General features: G+C 41.3%; 1 protein-coding gene across 1 annotated transcript in view; it reads right to left on the bottom strand.

Annotated features, from left to right (window-relative positions):
- POC1B (POC1 centriolar protein B) overlaps positions 1 to 23,436 on the bottom strand; it is a 113,543-nt gene that overhangs the window by 64,235 nt on the left and 25,872 nt on the right. The window contains 2 exon segments of the mRNA XM_017865567.1: positions 8,221 to 8,400; positions 13,554 to 13,725. Coding sequence (XP_017721056.1) covers positions 8,221 to 8,400; positions 13,554 to 13,725 — 352 coding nt within the window.

Raw genomic sequence — 23,436 nt, 5'->3', positions numbered from 1 at the left:
ATCTCAGGTGATCCACCCACCTTGGCCTCCCAAAGTGCTGGGATTACAGGTATGAGCCACCACATCTGACATGCTATTCTTTTTATAATGAGTGAGTTCTCACAAGATTTTATAGTTTCATAAGGGGCTTTTCCCCCTTTTGCTCAGCATTTCTCCTTGCTGCCACCATGTGAAGAAGGATGTATTTGATTCCCTTTCCACCATGATTTGTAAGTTTCCTGAGGCCTCCCAGCTCTGCGGAACTGTGAGTCAGTTAAACCTCCCCTGTAAAAATTACCCAGTCTCAGGTATGTCTTTATTAGTAGTGTGAGAACAAACTAATACAGCCTGTTTCCTGGCTCATAAATGACACCTTCTTGCTGTGTTCTCACATGGTGAGAGGCGAGGGTCTCTCTGGGGCCTCTTTTAAAAGGCATAAATCCCATTCAGGAGGGGTGTGCTTCATGAGCTAATCACCTCCCCAAGGCCCCATCTTTTAATACCATCACCTCTGGGGTAAGGATTTCAACACACGAATTTTTTGGGATATACAAACTCAGACCATAGTAAATGACATCATTAAAGCACTAAAAGAAAAAATTATCCGCCAAACTAGAATTCTACATCTCAGCAAAAATATCCTTTATAAAGGATAAACAAAAAGTTCAGAGAAGTCATCCATCACCAGGAGACCTTCACTAGAAGAAATGGTAAGTGAAGTGTTTTAGGCTGAAGAGAAATGATATCAGATGGAAACTTGGCTCTACACAAATGAATGAAGAATGCTGGAAGTAGCAAATATGGGGGTAAATATAAAAGACTTTTTTGTTTCTTATTTTCTTTAAAAGAAAATTGGCTGCTTCACATACTGTGAGCTTACACCATATGCAGGTGTAAACTGTCAAGAAGTAAATGGAGATATAGTTCTGTAAGTTCTAACATTATACATAAAACAGCATGAAATTAATTCAAGAGTTGACTGTGGTAAGTTAAGGATGCATATTGTAATTTCTAGAGGTTACCACAAAACAAAAAAGACAAAGAGTAAAGCTAAGAATAAAATAGATAAGTAGAATACTAAGAAATAGTTGATTAATCCAAAAGGAGAGAGGATAAAGAAATAACAAACACAAGGGATAAATGGGATAAATAGAAAGCAGTAAGATGGTAGACTTAAACCAATCACAGGACTGGTTACATAAATGTAAACAGACCGAGACCTCCACTTAAAAGGCAGAGATTTTCAGACGCAACTACTTTGAAATAAAAGGACCTTCTTTTTAAGTTTACTACACAACATACATTTAATAGATGATAGTAGCTATCTGTATTAGCAACCCCCAAAATTATGTGCAAATATGTGAAATGACTTTTCAATATCACCTGTCAGTGGCTCCAGTATAATCCCTAGGGGGAGGACTGGCATGTGAGGGTAGTTAATAGCTGACATTAATTGGCACTTTCCATTCATGAACTCATTTAATCTTCACAGTGACCTTATGAGGAAGGCACTTCCATTGTACTCATTGTATGTGGGAGCAGACTAATGCCTAGAGAATGTGATGTGCCCAAGTAACATGCTAGTGAGCCCAGGCTCTTAACTACTCTACGCTACCTCTCTGCTGAAACTAATCACTGTACTGCATCACCTGAAAGATACTACGTCAACACAGAGGAGGTGTGCAACAACTGCAACAAGCAAGAGCAAGAGCTGGTCAGTAGCCTCTATCCTGGTTCAGGGGAGGGGTGCATGACCAGCAGTACTGATCACTGGCAGGTGTGTGGATCAGGAGATGGGCCTACCTCACTATCCTAACCTGAGAAAACTAACAAGATTTTTTCCACAAACTCCTCTTGCTTTAGTTCCAGGGCTCACTGAACAGCCTTCTGATTATATCTTGACTTGGCAAAAGAAGAAGGCCCTGACTAAGACATGCAAATGTTCCAGGCTCTCTGGCAGTTAGCATTGTCATTAAAAATAAGTAAACTGGCATCTGACTTATGTTTCAGAGTCTCCTAAACTTACTAAACATGACTCAAGCTCCCCAGAGCTTTCTCACCTTCGGGTATAGAGTGAAAACAGGACTTTGAGAGTCCTGGATTAGAATGATTTCATCAAGGTTAAGTTCTCACGGGAAGAGGCACAAACACTCTGGGAGGCTGGGCCTGGGGGATCAATCAGGTCCTCTAAACATTGGTCTAAACTCTCTTGTTCTAACTGCAATAAGGTAAGCCAAGAAGATACATTATAATAAATGCATGAGAAAGAATCCATAAGCATGTTGTAGAGCACATAAATAAAAAGTTGCCAAGAAGATGAAATCCTTATTCATTAAATTTAACCAAATTATTAATCAAAGAACCTTCCTTGAGGAAGGCCTCTGCAAAGTTTTACATTAATCATTCACTCCAAGCAGTAAGAAAACTGATTTTTAAAAAAAATCCCTCAGAACCTTAAGGTACCAGTAAGATAAAGACAGTCCATGAAGGCCAGGTGCGCCAAGTAAGCAAGTGGCCATCTGAACAAGAGTCAACCAAAATGGACAGAGAAAGCAGTGAAGCCATATAAACATCTCCATGCAAAACATGCGTGCACCAGTACTCCTGGATTTGCTAGAAAAGATTCACAAAAATAACTCTTCTCTGAAGAAATCCATGAAAATTACCTTTGCTTTAAAGGTAAACCTAAGCCTACTCACCAACCTTTCACTGACTCATTCAACCATATTTTTGCACAACCCCTGACGGTTTCCCACCCTGTAGCTGATACTCTATAGTGCTTCTCAGATCATATCTGACCTACCTGGAACACTCTCTCCTGACACCGACCTTACTAACTTCCTCACTATAGTCAAGTCTTGGCTCAAACATCACCTTGGTAAATATGCCTTCCCTGACCTCGATATGTAAAAGACCACCTCCCAAACCCACACCACTCTTCATCTTGTTACCCTACCTAATTTTTCTCCAGAGTACTTATCACTAATATATTTGCTGTCTGTCTCTCTTCAGTAAAGGAAGCTCCATGAGAGTAGGAATTTTGTGTTTTATTTTCTGCTGTATTCATATAATTTAGAACAGTGCCTGGCAAGAGGATACAACATAAATACTTGTAATTCAAAGTGTAATAGGGAAGAGAGGCCTAAGCTGACAAACAGACGTCATAAGCAGGGCAGTGTGGTGGCACAAAGGAGTCACAATAAGCTTGGCCCAGGAGAGGCAGAAACCTTTCTTGGAGGAAGAGATGCAGAGCAGGTTGTGAAGGAAGGGTGGAAGCAGGGGGCGTTTCAGCATGGAAATCACCATATGGAAAGGCACAAGGCATAAAGGGTCATTCACACTTGACGAGACTTGTCTGGCTGCAAGAAGGTGAATGGTGAAAGTGACAGAAGACAGAAAGTGACAAAAGAAAGATAGGAGGGCAGTACACACACGCTGATGCAAGGAGTCACTGAGAGGTTTTAAGGTGAGAAACAGCATGATCAGATTTGTTTTTCACAAAAGTAGAGATGGAAGGGCGGAGGGTGGGAGGAGGGAATCTGTAGTCTGAGAGATCATTTAGGAGATTCCTGCAAAAGTCTCCACAAAGGCCAATGGTGCTAAAACTACAGCAGCAGTGTTGAGGATAGAGATAAAAGAAATGTCTTGACTGAGTAAGATGATCCCACTTTTCAAAACTCTGCTCCAGTATCACTTCCTATGGAAAGCATCTTTTTGAGGATAAAATAAAAAAGGAAAAGGGAATTTTAAAGACTCTCTTTCTCTCTCTCTCTCTCACAGACACACACACACTCTCTCTCTCTTCTCTCTCTCTCTCTCTCTCTCTCTCTCTCTCTAATACTTTCAGGTATGGCTGTATCCAGAAAGCAAACCATGTGATTAATGTGATTAGACAAATTCATTCTGTCTTCATCTCAAAGCTCTGCTCTCTTCTGAATTAATATTATTTTTAATATCTTTGCCCAGGGTGTCCCTCAGCAGTCACAGGCTTAAATAAGCCTAAACACCGCCAACCAAGAGGAGAGACCCATGGTTCCAACAAGACTCACTCCTCCAGGAGGGAATGCTATGTTTCCATGAGCGAGCCTGAGCTGATTGTCTGCTGCTGGAACTAGAGATAGGGCCACTCCTGCACATGACACAGAGGGGACCGAGGGGGCAGGCTGGTTCCTCAGGGCAAGCTTGGGCACTGCTACCAGAAAACGGGGAATAGATGCTAGGCAACAGAAGTGCAGAGTTCCACCATTGCTTTCTTCTCTCGAATTGATAAGGGGGAAGAACATTTTCAGTGGCTCCTCCCCACTTTCAGAGTTTCTGCCTAACTAGTACCCAGCTGGAAGAGAGGTAGTCTTATGGCATCCCTCAATCCCAAACACCATCAACTGGTACTTCTCATCCTCAGTCCAGTGAGAGAAGCCTCCATACCCTCAAGTTCCACAGAGGCTGAGAGCAGGGAGCTAACTTGCTCCAGGGTGATGCTGTGGTGCATGCAGGCATATGAATATTGGATAGTTGTGTCCCATATGCTTCCTGTGTTCTGACCACAGCTGAATAATTAATGTTCCTGGAGCACACTATGTACCTGCAGGCCACAGTGCTTTGCTCCTCCTGGTTCCCTCCTGAAGAGTTTGCCCTCTCTCTTCGCAATTGACAAATACGCTGCTGCCTCCTCTTCCCCTTCTGTCCCCTCAGCTCTGGGCCTGAAACGGCTTTCTTGTATTTTCCTCACACAAATCTTGTTCAATGCTCACTCATTTATTACTCCTTTATCATCTTGTGTGCCACTTTTTCCCACAGGACACACCATTTTATAATTATTTCGTATCTATTTTTCCCCACTGAACTAACTATTGGCTCCCTGAAGCCGAGACTGTGTCTTCCATCTCTACATACTTAATACAGCTATATGGTACAGGGCAGTGACTATACGTATTAAAGTAATATTTTAAATACCAAAATTTCACATTATTGGTGACTTTTCATAAATTATTGTCTTACATTAGGATTACCCTTTGATGAAAGGCTTATATATAGATGATTCAATACAAGGACAATGAATAAAGTATCTCCTATAATTTACTTTCATAAAAAATTCTCCCTTATATGAATAACTTCATAATATTCCTTCTTGTTATTAGAAAATGAAAACTATATCAGCCACCATCACTCCACTAATACCTCAGCTACAGGAATCAGGCTAAACATCATGCCAAATGTGTACCCTCAGGGTTACATGGTCTGCTGATTCCCTCTAATGTCTGATGTATACATAGGTATGAGAGTTATTAAAAACCACCTTCATTTTGGAAGGAAACAGGAGCACATAGCACTGGATAAAAACAGCTATTATTATTATTATTATACAGCTATTATTATTATTATTATTATTCTGAGATAGAGTCTAACCCTGTCACTCAGGCTAGAGTGAAGTGGCATGATCTTAGCTCTCTGCAACCTCTGCTCCCAAGTTCAAGAGATTCTCCTGCCTCCTGAGTAGCTGGGATTACAGGCACCTGCCACCACGCCCGGCTAATTTTTGTATTTTCAGTAGAGACAGGGTTTCACCATGTTGGCCAGGCTGGTTTTGAACTCCTGACCTCAAGTGATCTGCCAGCCTTGGCCTCCCAAAGTGCTGGGATTACAGGCGTGATCCACCACACAGGGCCAATAACAGCTATTATTATTATTCAGGGTGGAACTTAGGCATTCTGTTTTGCTTAGTTAACTCAACAGTCATGTTTTTGCTTATTGTGCAGTTCCCTGTGAAGAATATGCTTCCTTTGCCAACCATACCCAGAGCTGGCACACAGTGGGAGCTAACTAACTCTCTCTGTACCTGACCCATCCCAGAACAGAGCCTGAACCTCTGCTCTCTGCCTCCTCTTCTTCTTCACAGCATCACTTTATAAATCAATACAAATGATCAGCCTCTTGGGACCATCATGCGTTATCTCCTTAGTTGGGAAAATATTGTCAACTCAAGTTATAAAGTATCTTTATAAATTTAATAAGAATGAGATGTCCAATGACAGTGATGAGAATGACAACTAAGAATTATATACTGACTACTATGTGAGGGGCACCATTCTAAGTGCTATCCAGATATTTACTCATTTGAATACCATAACAATCTATGTGGCAGGTTACTACTATCATCATCTTATGATGACAGGTGAGAAAACTGAAGTACTGAGAAGTTAGGTAACTTCCCCACAGGTCTCATAGCTGGTAAGTAGTGGGATTAGAATTTTAACCCACATATTTAGGTCCAGCGTCCATGTTTTTAGCCACATAGCTATATGGCATATATAGAAATAATTCTGGCCAGGCGCAGTGGCTCACGCCTGTAATCCCAGCATTTTGGGAGGCCGAGGTGGGTAGATCACGAGGTCAGGAGATCAAGATCATCCTGGCGAACACGGTGAAACCCCGTCTCTCCTAAAAATACAAAAAAATTAGCAGGGTGTGGCAGCGTGCACCTGTAGTCCCAGCTGCTGGGGAGGCTGAGACAGCAGAATTCGCGTGAACCCGGGAGGCAGAGCTTGCAGTGAGCCGAGTTCCCGCCACTGCACTCCAGCCTGGGTAACAGAGCAAGACTCCGTCTCAAAAAAAAAAAAAAAAAAAAAAAGAAAAGAAAAGAAATAATTCTGAGATGTCTAGAGTCAAAAACTGTCTGAAACCTTTAAAAGAGAAACCTAGTGACTAAAAGTATGACCTCTGCCTATCTTCTTATATTCTTCTTAGGCTCATGGCCATAGATGATAATCAACACCTCCTGAGCAATAATGTCCCACAGAGGCCATAATGATAGTGAGGAGTGAGGGCTGTAAGGCAAGACAGACAGAGCAAAGCTCAAACTCCCACTCCACCAGATCCTGGCTGGGGACACCTGGTATGTTATTTCATGCCGCCAGGACAAAGCAGGATGGCTACAGGGGCCACAGTTTTCCCCTGCTGACCACCTCTGTGCCATACCCCATACCCGCTTCCTGTGAGAACTGTCCCCTATTCACACGCCTAGAACGTATGTTTGTATGACCCCTCCTTCTTGGTCAGAGTAACTGGTTTCAGCCAGGCCCCTGACCTAAACTGCAGCAGCCACAGCATCTCACTGCTAGGCAAGGGATGGGCATAGGCTCCAGGCTAGGCTAGAGTCACCACCTGATACTCTTCTAACTGGAGCTGGGAGTAAAGAAGCTTTCCTTTCTGGTCAGTCACAAGGCTGTGAGGACTGAAGCCTAGAGCCAGCAGGGACCTGGGCACCAGGACATTTGAGAGAATGGAACCAGCATATAGAGAGGCCCCAAGACAAGACAAGACACAGAGAGGTCTAACAGTACTAGAGTCCCTGGTTCTAGTCTGTCCCCTCCCCACTCCAAACACACCAGCTACTTTAACCACCTGGTAGGGAGAAAAAAACTGACTTAGGCTTCTGTCACTTCCAACTAGGTGAGTCTAACTTTACCTCTCCGAAACTCACTTTCCTTATCTGCAAAACAGGGAAAATAAAACAACCCTTCCCGCCCAGGTAGTTTTTTTTTTTTTTTTTTTTTGAGATGGAATCTCACTGTGTCACCCAGGCTAGATGGAGTGCAGTGGTAAGATCTCAGCTCACTGCAACCTCTGCCTCCCGGATTCAAGTGGTTCTCCTGCCTCAGTTTCCCACGTAACTGGGACTACAGGCATGCGCCACCATGCCCGGCTAATTTTTGTATTTTTGGTAAAAACAGGGTTTTGCCATGTTGGCCAGGCTGGTCTCAAACTCCTGACCTCAAGTGATCCGCCTGCGTCGGCCTCACAAAGTGCTGGGATTACAAGCGTGAGCCACAGCGCCCGGCCCCCAGAGAGTTCTGATAGGGAAATGCAATCTGCACTGTCAGTACTTTAGCATGTGTCCTATGAATAGGAAGACTCCACAGCTGTTGGCCAACAGGTAACACCACCTACAATAGCATTCACCTTCCAACAGACTGTTGCCAAAGACTCTGGAGTTCTTCCTGACTTCGCTGTGTCAAATCTGATGTGACAGCTTGTACTGCCGGTTGTAACTTCCAACTTTATCTAAAATCCAACCACATCTCACTATTTTGTTTACTATTGTTCTGCACATAGCAGTCACACAAGAAGTATCTGTTGAATGAATGAATGAATATGTCCTCAAACCTTTTTTCTGGAAGTTGGGGGCAAACATGAAGCAGAAAAAATATGTGGAAATCTTAATATGAAATTTTTTGCACTTACTTGGCACAGCGTACCCAGTGTGTATGTCGATACAAAGAATACAGGAAGCGCTGGCGATACATGCTCCATACTTTTATGGATTTATCTTCAGAAGCTGTAGCTAGAAACTGGCCATCAGCTGAAAAGTCTACACTTCGAACTGGAGCTGTATGAGCTTTAAATTCTGAGAATTTTCCTCTCCTGTAAATAAACAGTTTAATATTTATAACTCATTTAATTTAATTATAGTTAATACTTAATCACAATACAGACTTTGAAACATATAAAATAGTTTAAATAAAATGGTTTAACTCTTATAAAACCTAACAAAAGTATGAAAGGGCTGTGTTGTACTGTACCCTTCATCAACACTGAAATTTCCATGAAATTTCAGGTGTTGAGAACTGAAGGGCAGAAAAGAATAGAAGAAAAGATAGAGAAAATAATGTGAGGCATTTGAGAAGCAGAACATCTTAAAATGGAAGCAGGCTAGATAGTGTTGGAGTTACAAGGTGATATGTGGTAAATGCTACTTTGTGTCAGTGTTCCCAAGTTCCCAAGGCATTTTCACCTTACATTGTATCTAGGACTTGGTAATTTTCCCATTTAGAAAATCATATGGATACTCAAGATACCCTATGGGGAAAATTGTCATAAGTGCTTGAAAAACATCAGGCAACAGAATTTAGACGGCCACAATCAGGCAACAGAATTTAGACAGCCACAATATATGTGTCTCAGATGTTCAAATGTTCCCACTGATCTCCCATACACCTGCACCTCGTCCTGTATTTTGCTACCTTGGCTGGTCAGAGTGACATCCGCCTGTGTCCAAGCCAGAAACCTGGAAGTCACACTCAACTCTTCCCGCATCCTCTCCCACATCCAGTAAGTTAGCAAACCATATCATCCTCACTTCCTAAATATCTTCTGAATCCTCCTCTTCTGTGTCGGCTCTGCTTGCCTTAAGGTAGATATATCCTTAACATCCTTCACCTAGGTTATTGCAAAAGCCTCTTAACTGGTCTCTCTGCTCTAATCTTTTGTCCCCTGCCAGTCACCTACACATTGTGCTTATTACCTTGCTAAGAGCGTAACTCCAAGCATGTAAATCCAGTGTAAATGTGTCACTGGCTCTTCTCCAAAAGAAAGCACAATGCCCAAGTGCGTTGGTGAGGCATCCTGCCACTCACGCTGAACTTTGTACTTGGAAGAGTCACAGCACTTCAAACACACCCCTGCCTTTGCATTTACTGCTTTCTCAGGATGGACTTTCTGCTTTCTCAGGACTTCCCCCATCCCCAGACCCCCCTGGCCAAGCCAGACAGGCTTAATGGCTCTGTATTTGCTACAACAATTTTGCTTACTACATTATACAGTGACTTTTTAAAGAACGATTTGTCCCCTCTTATGCAGTACGTTTTTGGAGAACAGGAATGATGATTTATTCATCTCTATAAGACCAGCATCTAGCAACATGTCAAGCACATAAAAAGAATTCAATACATGTTGAATTCCACTTGGAACAGTCAACAAAGGCTCATAGATCCAACCTGGCTTACCCTTCCAGTGGTCTGTAGGGAGCAAAGGTGACTTTATCATAAATTTCCATCACCTGACATGTGATATTACTCAGGAAAAACTGAAATACATATTAAACAAAAATTAGAAGGGAGCATGCAGGGATTAGCTCAGTGAAGTTTCAAGGGTAAATTTCATGAGTGGAAATTAGGAGTATAGTTTAGCCTGAATCCAAGTATAATGCCTAGCGAAAACAAAGAAAAGAAAAGGCATCTGCAATGACCAGGAAGCTGAGATGGACTGTCAGTATCATCAAAATCTGCCCTGATTTTTAGTTCTGCACTCCGCACTCCAGCAGGCTGTTGTTTGCCTCCTTTCTAAAAGGCTCTCCTCTCAGGCATAGGCTAAACCAAGCACTGGATCCAGTCTCAACAGGAAACACAGAAGAAACCAAGATAGGAGTGCCTTGTGTTTATCGTGCTGGTGCCTAACTGGTTTCCAGTTCCTCATCTTGACTTAATATAGGCTCTCTGCCTCCTACATATTTACTTGCCCTTTCAACTAAATTCTCTTGACTGCCCACTGTGATGAACTCTGGGCCAGACTTGCTTTCAGGCTTGCTCCTGCCTATTCTTTTCTTATTTATTCATTTTTTTGAGATGTATTCTCTTTCTATCATACATGCTAGAATACAGTGGTGCAATCACTACTCGCTGTGGCTCAAACTCCTGCGCTCAAGAGATCATCCCTCCTCAGCCTCCTGAGGAGCTAGGACTGTAGGTGGGCATCACCATATAATTTTTTTATTTTTAATTTTTTATAGAGACAGGGTCTTGCTATGTTGCTCAGGCTGGTCTTGAACTCTTGGCCTCAAGTGATCCTCCTGCCTCAGCCTCCCAAAGTGCTGGAATTACAGGTGCGAGCCATGCCCCCAGCCTCTCCCTATTCTTTCTTAGCCTTCTGGTCACCAGCTGTGAAAATATGGTTGGCCTAATTACTCATGCTCATCCCCCGTACATGCATGTCTCCTCCCAGTGGCTTCACAGGAGGTGGAAGTCTGTTTATTTCCCCCTCCCTTTGAGGGGAGGTAAAAGACTTTTGAGGGGAGGTGTTGTGACTCATCTCATCCCTGTACATGCATGTCTCTCTGCTTCACAGGAGGTGGAGTCTGTTTATTTCCCCTCCCTTTGAGGGGAGGTGTTGTGACTTTTGAGGGGAGGTGTTGTGACTCATCTCATCTCATCCCTGTACATGCATGTCTCTCTGCTTCAAAGGAGGTGGAGTCTGTTTATTTCTCCTCCCTTTGGGCTGGTGTTGTGACTACTTTGAGCAACAGAATGTGGTAGAAGTGACACTGCAAGTTTCAGGCTTAGTTCTTAATTGGTCTAGCAGCTTCTGCTTTGATTCTCCTGGAACCCAGCTGTCATGCTGTGAGAAAACTACAGGTTATCCTGCTGGAGAGAGGGCACATGGAAAACCAAGATGCCATTGCCACCAGCCCGCACCAAGGCCCCAGGCATATGAATGAGGAATGGAACCCATCTACCCATCTGCCAGCTCTATGAAGCTGCATGAGTAATCTCAGCCTGTACCATATAAGCAAAAGAACTATCCAGACAACCCACAAAATTGTGACAAATCATTGTTTCTACAGTAAGGTACAAAGGTTTTGCGACTGTCATACAGCAATAGATAACTGACACATCATCTTCCTTCCCGTTGCCACGATGCACCATTATTGCTCTGTTCCTACTATGACATGATTTAGAAAGAGAAACTAGGGACACCTACACAAGCCTAATCATTGTATTTAGATGAGCTATGACAAATTAATGATTCAGTGAGCTTTTAGCTCATCTACCCTTATACAGTTTGTTCACTGAGATTTCTTTGAATTAGTAATGGGAGACTGAAGTGATGCTGTGCTGAAGATAGTAAAAAAGCTAGTTCTAAATTCCCAAAGTTAAGGGTTTTAGAACATGCTTCTCCTGTTGGACCCCAAACCAGTTCCTTCTCCCTTAAAATTCCCTGCTACATTGCCATCCATTATAACACGTCACTTCTCTTCAATAGTTTTCACTACCATTGGAATAATATTCAGATTTCTCAGCATAGAGTTCCCCTTGGGTGGTGGCAGAAAAAAAGCGCCCACTGGCATGGGAATGCCCATGAGCTTTCCTTCATTTGGGAGTACCTGGGCCTGTTTAGTCATAGACTACAAGTCAAATCCTGCCACAACAGGGTCAAGGAAATGCTCAAATTCTTATCTTCTGAAGCAGTGGTCCCCAACCTTTTTGGCACCAGAGACCAGTTCCATGGAAGACCATTTTCCCATGGGACCAGGGAGTCAGGGAGAAGGATGGATTATTTTGGGAGATTCAAGTGGATTACATTTATTGTGTTACTTTATTTCTATTATTATCATTATTATTATTGAGAAGGAGTTTTGTTCTTTTCTGCTCAGGATGGAATGCAGTGGCACAATCTTGGCTCACTGCCACTTCCACATCCCAGGTTCAAGCAATTCTCCTGCCTCAGTCTCCCAAGTAGCTGGGATTACAGGTGCATGCCACCATGCCTGGCTAATTTTGTATTTTTAGTAGAGACAGGGTTTCACCATGTTGGCCAGGCTGGTCTCAAATTTCCGACCTCAGGTGATCCACCTGCCTCAGCCTCCCAAAATGCTGGCATTACAGGTGTGAACCACCACGCCCAGCCCTATTTCTATTATTATTACATACTCACCATAATGTAGAATCAATGGGAGCCCTGAGCTTGTTTTCCTGCAACTAGATGGTCCCATCTGGGGTGATGGGAGACACTGACAGATCATCAGGCATGAGATTCTCATATGGAGCGTGCAACCTAGATCCCTCACATGCACAGTTCACAATAGGGTTTGTGCTCCTGTGAGAATCTAATGCCGCCGCTGATCCGACAGAGGGCAGAGCTCTGGCTTGGCTCCTAACAGGCCATGGACTGGTACTGATCGGTGGCCCAGGGGTTGGGGACCTCTGCTCTGAAGTATTTATGGGGGGAAATGATACGATATGTAGGATTTGTTCTAAAAATACCCCAGGGGGAAAAGTGAGGGGAGGTGTAGATGAAACAAGATGGGCAGAATCCTGACAACTGTTGAAGCTGATTGATGGGAGTATGAGGTGGCGGAGTCGTGCTATTCATTCTGTTTTCATGTATGTTTGAAAATTTACATACTTTAAAGTTTAAAACCATTTTTAAAAATCATGGCTCAATAATTACTTAAAATAAATGGGCCATTAGTTAGGGTTTGAAAAGTCTCTCTTACAGAGATTTGTTATACTGGATATTGCCTTACACAAATGCAATGATTTATACTTTTGTCAGAAATTTTCTTTAAGAAAATTCTGTACCCTGATAATGAGTGATACAAATCAAATCAAAGGCACAGGGTTTTCAATAGGGATCCAAGGGCCCTTGAAGGGTCCATGAATGGGCATTAAGAAGTTAATAAACTGTGAATTTTTGGTTATACAAACTGATGTGTATCATTCTGGGGAGACAGTCTAAAGCTTACCTCAGATCTACAAAGGGATTGATAGCTACCACTACTCTCTCAACAAAACTTAAGATATATTAAGCATATTTCCATGGTAGGAAACAGTTTTCAAAAAGAAGACATAATTTTGAGGAAAAAATTGTATGAATTAGTTTGACTTTACCACAAGGGCAGCATGTCTTGTATGTGACTGAGACTAATAGTGTGGGCAGCAGTGCATGAGCAGCAGCTGGGCTCAGCTTTCTTTCACATTTCCAAATCCAAAGGATATCAAGTGTTTCTTTGTTTCTCTTACTTATCAGGAATCCAGAGTCTCACGGTTCTGTCTCGTGAGGCAGATGCCAATAAGTTTCCATGTGGAGAAAACTGCACGCTGGTTACAACATCCTTGTGACCCACATATCTGTAAGCTCTAGCATGTGGCTTGAAATTCCATAGCATGAGAAAGGTGTCCCAAGAAGCAGTAGCTATCAAGAAATAGAAGAACAAAACCACTGTTTGTTAAAATGCAAACATAGGTGTGTCTCATTACAATGGGCAGCGTATCTAATAACAAGGCGTCCAGGTAATAGAGGAGCTGGAGGTTGTGAGGCTGACCAGGTAATAGCCAAATTACTTTTTAAAGGTACTCAAAACTACATCACTAATATGCAAGCTTGGCTGTGTCCTTTGTAAGCACACAGCAGGATGACTGGCCCCTGTATTCGATTAGTGCTCAGTAACTTTATTTACCAGAAGGCCGCAGCATAGTGTAACAGAGGTACACGGGACTAAGAGTCAGTTTTGTTTCTAACTCTGGGTAATGGAAAGCTAGTTAACCTCTGTGTCATGGTGTCATGAGGACTGAATGTTTTTCCTGAGAGGGATGGATGAGATAATTTTTCAAACTGTTTATGTGGAAATAATTTCACACTTAGAAAAAAGTTACAAGAACAGTGCAAATCACTGATATGCCTTTTACCCAAATCTACTTGTTAATGTTTTTCTTCATTTGGTTTGTAATTTGCTCTGTATTTGTTTTTCCTTGTACATGAACACACATAAACCCACACACACAAACACATACATATTTTTTTTCCTGAACCATTTAGGAGTAAGTTATACAACTCACGGCATCTTTATTCCTAAATACTTCAGTGTGTTTTTCCTAAGATTTAGCATAGTCTCTTAACACACCCACAGCACACTTATCAGCTTCATGAAGCTGATTATTAAAGATGCAATATTTTAATTTACCAACTATATTTATCAACTGATCCAGTAATACTTATATAGCTGGATAAGATGATCTTATTAGTCTCTTTCTGCTCTATAATTTAATGGCATTTGATGATTAATAAAAGAATTAATAAAAGAATCATGTGTGTCAGACAATAGCTTACAGATTTACAAAAAGGAAAACAAATGCAATCAATGATGGAAATAATTGCCTTGACAAAGAATGAACAAATAAACAAATGAAAGGTAGATCTAACCCTTGCCTAATAAACAAATTTTATTTTATGCATGTAGCCCTAGAATAGCCCCAATAATAGGACGTAGGTCAATGAGAATCACTAAATCTGGATTGTAGAGTGCTTAGAAAAAAATGTAATGTTATAAACTTGAACACGATTAGTATCACTGTTAGAGAAAACATAGGGCCTGGCTACATAAAGTCACTGAAACCTATGTTCTTTTGCCAACATAAAAAGTTCATTTGGGCTCAGCCTATGCATTATTTCCATGTAAAACAGTTAAAGTGAGTTCAGCTACAATATTGCTTAGCATCCCCTTTCTAAAAAAGTACAAAAAGTTAATATTCCACCAGAGCTTATCCACATTACTAAAGATTTATAGCAGAGTTGGAATTATCCAAGGCTAATGTAGACAAAGCGAGGAAAACAATTAGTTATCATATGTAATAAACTCAGGACACTATTTGAGTTCTGTGTATCATGCTGCAAATGAGATATACAAAAGCAAATAAGATACAATCCCTTCTCTCAAAGAATCACATAGTAGGGAAGACAACATTAATAATACACAGATACAGAGGACTTTTACATATTATTTATTCATTAACGGTAGGTGGGGTGATTGGGTGGTCCATTCTGAGGAAAGGACATTTGAGCAGAGAGGTGAGTGAAATGGGGAGTGATCCTAGCTGAGACATGGAGAAAGAGTACTCTGAGCGCAGGAATCCCTGTGCAAAAGCACCTGGAAGAATGAAGAATGGCAAGGAGGTCAGTGTTTCCCCAGTAGATGGGAGAGAAGAGACCGGTGGGAGGGAAACCAAAAAGGGGGCAGATGGAGGAGGAAAAGCCATGGTGGGAGGTGTGTCTTCTTCTTCTTCTAAAGTGCAATGTGCCATTATCCTAAGTGTATTAATGCGGGAACAGAAAACCAAATACCATATGTTCTCACTTATAAGTGAGAACTGAACATTAGGTACACTGGACATAAAGATGGCAACAATAGCCACTGGGGACTACTAGAAGAGGGAGGAAAGGAGCGGGGAAAGGTTTGAAAAACTATTGAGAACAATGCTCACTACCTGGGTGATGGGATCAAGTAGTAAACCCATGTAACAAACCTGCACATGTACTCCCTGAATCTAAAATAAAAGCTACAATTATTAAAAGAAAAAAAAAAAAAACCTGCGATGGGAAACTACTCTAGATTTTGAGCAGGGGGAATCTCATGATCTGGTTTAAGAACACTGTCACTTTGACAATAAGGAAAGGATTTTTTTTTTAACTTGTGTTCTCAAAGGAGGGTAATACATGATAAAAAGAAATAAAAAATAAAACAATTGTAGTGAGTCAACTGGATATTCATAAGGAAGAAAATTAATCTTGACTCCTACACTTTATACCACATACAAAAGTTAATTCCACGTGGAACATAGATCTAAATGTGGTACGTAAAACAATAAGCTTTTAGAAGAGAACACAGAATATCTTCATGACCTTGGGGTAGGCAAAGACTGCTTTAAAAAGACATTAAAGTTAATAAGTATAGAGGAAAAGAATGATAATTTGTACTGTACAAAAATTAAGAAGTTTTGTTCACTGAGAGGTACCACTAACCAAGTAGGAAAGCAAGCCACCGAGTGGCAAAGAAGATATTTACAACACATATATCCAACACATAACAAAGTATGTATATACAGAATCTATAAAGAATGCTACAAATCAGCCAGGTACAGTGGCTCACGCCTGTAATCCCAGCAATTTGATAGGCCAAGGTGAGAGGATCGCTTGAGGCCAGGAGTTTGAGACCAACCTGGGCAACATAATGAGACTCCATCTCTACAAATAAAATAAAATATAAAAAGAATGCTACAAATCAATAAGAAAAAGGTACACTACCCAACAACAACAACAACAAAAAATAGGCAAAGGACTTAAACAGGCACTTTGCAAAAGAAGATACACATATGGCCAATAAACATATAAAAAGGTTCTCAATTCCATTAGTCATCAGGAAAATGTAAATTAAAACCACAATGAGATATCCATGCACACTCATCAGAATGATTACAATGAAAAAGATAAATAACACCAAATCTTGGTGAGGATGTAGAGTAACTGGAATGCTCATATACTACTAATGGTTATAACCACTTTGAAAATCTATTTTGAAATATCTATTGAAGCTGAATATATACTTAGTATTCGATTCAGCAATTCCACTCCTAGAAATATACCTACAGAAATTCTTACGTATGGTTAGCAAAAGACATGTACAATGTTTGTGGCAATACTATTCACAATATATCAAAGCCAGAAGCCCAACTATCCAAGTAAAATGAATACATAAATTGCAATATATTCACATTGTATAGCTACTGTGTTAAATTTTACTTATATGAAGTTTAAGAAGAAGCAAAATTAACCTATGAAGTTAGAAGCAAACATAGTGATTATGTGGATGGCAGGGAGGGAGGATAGTGGCGGGAAGGGAATATAAGAGGGGACTTCTGGAGATACTGGTAATGTTATGTTTCTCACTCTGGGTTTTGGTTAAATAAGCAGGTCACATTCTAAAGATTCATCAAGCCGTACAGTTACACTATTTCTGCAATTTTTGGAACATATCAATGCTTCAATAAAACGTTTAGGAAAAAGCAGAAAACATCACTCTAGCTGTTGTGTGGAGAAGACACAAGGGACAAAGGACAGATCTATTAGGAGGGTACTGCAATCATCCAGTCAGGAGAAAGCAGTGGTCTGGACTAGGCTGGGGGCCTTGGAAGGAGGAGAAAGAGTCAAAATCAAGATACACTGTAGAGTCTATGAGGCATGCTAATGGCTAGATGTGAGAGAAAAAGAAAAGATGTTAGAATTTTGGCCTGGGCACCCAAGTGAGTTTTAGTGTCATTTAATGAGACGGGAAAGACCAGAAAGGGAGATCTGAAGTGATACAGGATGGGGTGGACATAGTAAATTTGAGATGCCAATTAGACATACAAGTGAAAATGTCAAGTAGGAAGATGGATATACCCCCTGGAGCCCAGGGAGAGGTTCTGACTATACAGTGTGGTGGTTAAAAGAACACCCTGTAAAATTAGACTCACTGTGCTCAAATCCATGCTGTCACTTACTGCTGTGTGCCCTTGGGCAAGTTACTCAACCTCTCTGTGCCCAGGACACTTCGTTTGCAAAACGAGGTGCTGAAAATACTAAAGGAAATAGTACTTGCAATTTATGCCTGCCACATGAAAAATACTCAAATGTAGCTATTATTGCTAAAATTTTCTCTGTTAGTAGTAGCTTAGAGAAAGTACTGAAGGCTGTAAACTGGATGGGATCACTGAGGAAATCAGTACAGATAAAGAAAAGGGTGAGGACACTTAACGTTCAGATAAGGAAGAGCAAAGGGAGGCGCCACAAACAAAGTAGGAAAAGACAAGGACATTGTGGTGTCCAGGAAGAGAAGGAGCATTCCAAGAGGGTGACAAGTGTGTCAAATGAGGTTTAGTAAAATCAAGCCTGATCAGGACCTGCTACATAATTTGCAGGGCCCAGTGCAAAATGTAAACGTGAGGCTCTTATAGGAAAATAATTAAGAATTGCAGGACAATGATAGCATAGCATTAAACTAAGCATGGAGCCCTGTGCAACTGTGTAGGACGTATGCCCACAAAGCTGGCCCTGGGTCCAAGTGAGAGGACGCTCCAGCTGGGCTTCCTAGGCCAAGTAGGGGCTCAGAAAGCTGTGAAACTCAATCATTTCCTGCATCAGGACTTACTTTGGTCCTGGATGAATAATAATATTGAAGATATATGCTTAGAATATTCCTAACATCAGAATTAGTGCATGTGTTTTCTTCCCCAAGAAAGTGGGATCAAAGCCAGAAAGGCATGGACTCAGAAGAAAATAGGAGGGAGTTTATATATATCATATAATATATATGACCCCCAAGGCCGCAGATCACTTCAGCCCGGAAGTTTGAGACCAGCTGGGCAACGTCTCGAAACCCTGTCTCTACAAAAAATACAAAAAAAATTAGCTGGGCGTGGTGACCTGCACCTGTATTCCCAGCTACTCTGTGGGGTTGGGGGAGGCTGAGGTGGAGGCGGGAGACAGAGGCTGTACTGAGCCATGATTGCGCCACTGCACTCCAGCCTGCTCCAGACAGAGCAAGGCTCTGTCTCAAAAAAATTAAAAAAAAAAAAAAAAAAAAAAAAACTATGAAAACCAACACTGAATTTCCCTCTTTACTTCCTTAACCTTCTTTCTTAGGAAAGAATTGTCCTACCAAACCCTAATACCATGATAATAAACTGTATTTGGTTATTGATGTCAGTGTTGTACTGTGTCAACGTGGAATTTGCTTTCATACATTTCCATTAAACCACACCCTATATAAACATTACCACATAATTTAAAATGTCAAAGCTTGTACCATTTATCTTCAACGGGTCTATTCTGAGATAAAATGTCAAACGAGAGGAAATTAATGGAAAACATTAACTAGTAATCTACCAATTTAAAATAAACTATTTATAATCTATAACAATAATCCATTGTTTCAAGAAATCTCTGTTGGCAGAAGAACAAAGCCCATGCTTACCTAGGTCAGTGCTTTGTCTCTGGAGGTGACAACAAAGAATAATAAATGGAAAACATGTTTGCTCTGTGTCTATCACACAATGCTCAAACGGTCACCCGTTTTTGTGTCACCTTAAGTACCAATAACTTCCTTGAGTCAACCCAAGCTTTCTCACTCATTGATTTGACCAAAATCAGCTGCAGTTACTTAGAGGCTCTGTCCGGAACACTATTTTCTGAAAAGAAATGTTACTGTCTCCAGTTTTTTGTTTCTTACAAATTATCTTACTTATCTTTTCAGTTGGTAATATTTGTACCTGATACAGAATTCCAATATTACAGAATTCCAACATTACAAAATGGCATTTAATGAAATCTCCTTCTAGTCCTTGACAACCTGGTTCTCCTTCTAGAGGCAACCAGCATTACTAATTTCTTGGAAATCCTTTGTGCTTATTCAAATGTGTGTGTCTATTCTCATACGCTTTTTATACAAATGGTAGTATATTATATGCTTTCTGCATTTTACCTCTCTATCCTGCCTCCTCAGTCTACTTGGCATGATATATGCTGGAGATAATGTTTCGTTAATACCTAGAGCTGCCTCACTCCTTTTTCCCTCTTATTTTTGGTAAATTTCTATTTTGACAATTTTAATCTTATAGAAAAATTAGAGAGTTCTTAGGTTGCTCTTTGTCTTTATTGACCTTTATATTCTTTTTTTTTTTTTTTTTTTTTTTTTTTTTTTTTTTGAGACGGAGTCTTGCTCTGCCGCCCAGGCTGGAGTGCAGTGGCCGGATCTTAGCTCACTGCAAGCTCCGCCTCCCGGGTTCACGCCATTCTCCTGTCTCAGCCTCCCGAGTAGCTGGGACTACAGGCGCCCGCCTCGTCGCCCGGCTAGTTTTTTGTATTTTTTAGTAGAGACGGGGTTTCACCGTATTAGCCAGGATGGTCTCGATCTCCTGACCTCGTGATCCGCCCGTCTCGGCCTCCCAAAGTGCTGGGATTACAGGCTTGAGCCACCGCGCCCGGCCGACCTTTATATTCTTGAAGACTATAAGCCTGTTATTTTGGTAGCATGCTTATTAATTTTATTAGATTAAAGATACAATTTTGACAAGAATATCACAAAAGTTATGTTGTGCCCTTAGCAGTGCATCATATTAGGGTGCACATGATGTCTCTTTGTCCTAATAGTGTTGATGTTAACTTTGATTGCTTGGTTTAGGTGATCCTACCTCTACCATGTAAAGCTACTATTTTTCCCTTTGGAATTAATAAGTAACTTGTGGCATAATATGGTTTGGCTGTGTCCCCACCGAAAATCTCACCTTGAATTGTAATTCGAATTATAATCCCCGTGTGTTGGGGGAGGGACCTCGTGGAAGGTGATTACATCATGGGGGTGGTTCTCGTGATAGTGAGTGATTTCTCACAGATCTGATGGTTTTATAAGGAGCTTCCCTACCTTTGCTCTGCACTTCTCTCTCCCGCTGCCATATGAAGACGGACATGCGAAGATGGACATGCGAAGATGGACGTGTTTGTTTCCCCTTAGGCCATGATTGTAAATTTTCTGAGGCCCACCCAGCCATGTGGAACTGTGTGTCAATTAAACCTTTCTCCTTTATAAATTACCCAGTCTTAGGCAGCTCTTTATAGAAGTGTGTGAACAGACTAATATATGGAGAGATAAGACTATATAAATATTGCCTTCCTCACCAAACTGTCACACACTAACTTTAGTATCCTTTCATAATTTTCTAACCCATCATTCTATGATTTACTACTTAATTAACGTTTAATTAGTAAGTTAATGAATTAATATTTTAAAAATGTATTTACTGTTGTAAGGAAGAAGCATCCATTTTCCTCCGTTTATCTGTTTACTCATTTACTTATTTTTATCAGTGTGAATGTATAGATTATTTAACTCAACGGGTTATAATCCATAACTGCCATTTATTTTGACTCTCAAATTGTTCCAGATTTGGCAAATGAAAGCTCCTTTAAAAGCTGGCCTCTGCGTCCCTTTGATATATTTCCATTCTTCAAATACTCCCTTATTTTCTAGAATTACAAGATGTTCTAAGACGTACTTCTCCTGCTCCAGCCCTGAAATGGGCCTTTTCTTTCCTCCCCAAAAAGCTCTGGTTTCTTTTAATGGATAATGGTATTTAGAAACCAATATCTGGGCACAATGTTTGCTCATTGCTACTGGTGTGTCAGTGAACAGAGCTGAGGAATAAGACTGAAATCACAACGGGCAGAACTAAGAAATTAGCTATAAATAGAGAGCTATTATCTATCTGTATGTAGGTTTGTCAATTGATATAGATATTAAAAACCATGAGTTTTAATCTAACACCACAGAATACATTCTTGCTCTCCCTTTTTCCATATTTGTGACTCTCTTTTCCCACAATAAGAAACCTGGCTCCCATGCTCAATATATCTTTGCTCAATCCTAAAATACAAACAGTAGTTTCAGAATCATGAAACCACACCACTGCAAAAGCAATCCCACTAACTAGAGTTCAGTATTCAGTTTTGGTTTTTTTGAGACAGAGTCTCGCTCTGTTGCCCAAGCTGGAGTGCAGTGGTGCAATCGCGGCTCACTACAACCTCTGTCTCCTGGGTTCAAGCAATTCTCGTGCCTCAGCCTCCCAAGTAGCTGGGATTACAATTGTGCACCACCACAGTCAGCTAAATTTTTTCATATTTTTAGTAGAGACAGGGTTTCAGCATGTTGTCCAGGCTGGTCTCGAATTCCTGGCCTCAAGTGATCTGCCTGTCTTGGCCCCTCAAAATGCTGGATTTACAAGTGTGAGCCACCACACACAGCCTGTTCTGTTTTTTTAACTGGGAGGCAATTAAATTGTAGGTGGCTCCTTTTTGGTCTTGCACACTTCCTTTTGCTCTTTGGTAGCATGGTTCTACTTGAGCTTGGAAATAAGTCCTAGGGCGTGGCCCTTTCTTTCACATGTGGTCCTGATTCCTAAAGACCTGGCCTTTCTGGTGTCTCAACTCAATGTCTGAAGTGCTCAGAGAGACTTCCTCTTTGTTGAAGCTAGAGACCTAGACATCCAGCCCTGCATGGTCATTAGTATCATCATTCAGCTCTCAGTTCGGCAGTGAGAGATCCCTGGTAGTCTCACAGTTTCCCACTCTGCACATCCTGAGCTCAGCTAGGCTGTTACTCTGAGGCTGCTCTACCTCTCTGCTGTGCAGCAGGAAAAATGCTCCCAGGAAGAAAGTCAAGGAGATCATCACCTTGCATGTTTTCTTTCTTGTAAAGATCATAGTTTTTGCACTCTCTATAGGTCAATGCCTGAAAACAGCTAACTCACATATATTTTGTCCCGTTTTACAATTACTAGGTTGGTGCAAGATTGCGGTTTTTGCTACTGATATTTTCAGCTACCAATTACTTTTGTCACTGGAGGCAGAAATATGTTTTTATTCTTTTTTTTATTGATATGGAGTCTCATTCTGTCACCCAGGCTGGAGTACAGTGGCAGAATCTTGGCTCACTGCAGGCTTTGTCTCTTAGATTCAAGTAATTCTCCTGCCTCAGCCTCTCAAGTAGCTGGGACTACAGGCACACACCACCACACTGGCTAAAATTTTTTTTTGTATTTAATAGAGACAGGGTTTCACCATGTTGGCCAGGCTGGTCTCGAACTCCTGGCCTCAGGTGATCCGCCTACCTTGGCCCCCCAAAGTGCTGGGATACAGGTGTGAGCCACCATGCCTGGCCAAATAGTACATATTTTAGATAGCTTTGTACATTTGAAATATATTCCCTCTCAGGCCTTTTCATTCCATATTCAGAATAATCCTGATTGGCCAGGTGCAATGGCTCATGCCTGTAATCCCAACACTTTGGGAGGCTGAGGCAGGTGGATCACCTGAGGTCAGGAGTTCGAGACCAGCCTGAACAACATGGTGAAACCCTATCTCTACTAAAAATGCAAAAAAAGTTAGCCAGGCACTGTGCTGCATGCCTGTAATCCCAGCTACTCGGGAGGCTGAGGCGGGGTAATTGCTTGAACCCGGGAGGCAGAGGCTGCAATGAGCTTAGATTGTGCCACTGTACTCCAGCCTGGGCAACAAAGTGAGACTCTGTCTCACAAAAAA

Source organism: Rhinopithecus bieti, unplaced genomic scaffold, assembly GCF_001698545.2.
Source record: "Rhinopithecus bieti isolate Rb0 unplaced genomic scaffold, ASM169854v2 scaffold_82361, whole genome shotgun sequence".
NCBI lineage: Eukaryota > Metazoa > Chordata > Mammalia > Primates > Cercopithecidae > Rhinopithecus > Rhinopithecus bieti.
The sequence above is the reverse complement of the archived record's forward strand: the minus strand, read 5'-3'. Positions and strand labels throughout refer to the sequence as shown.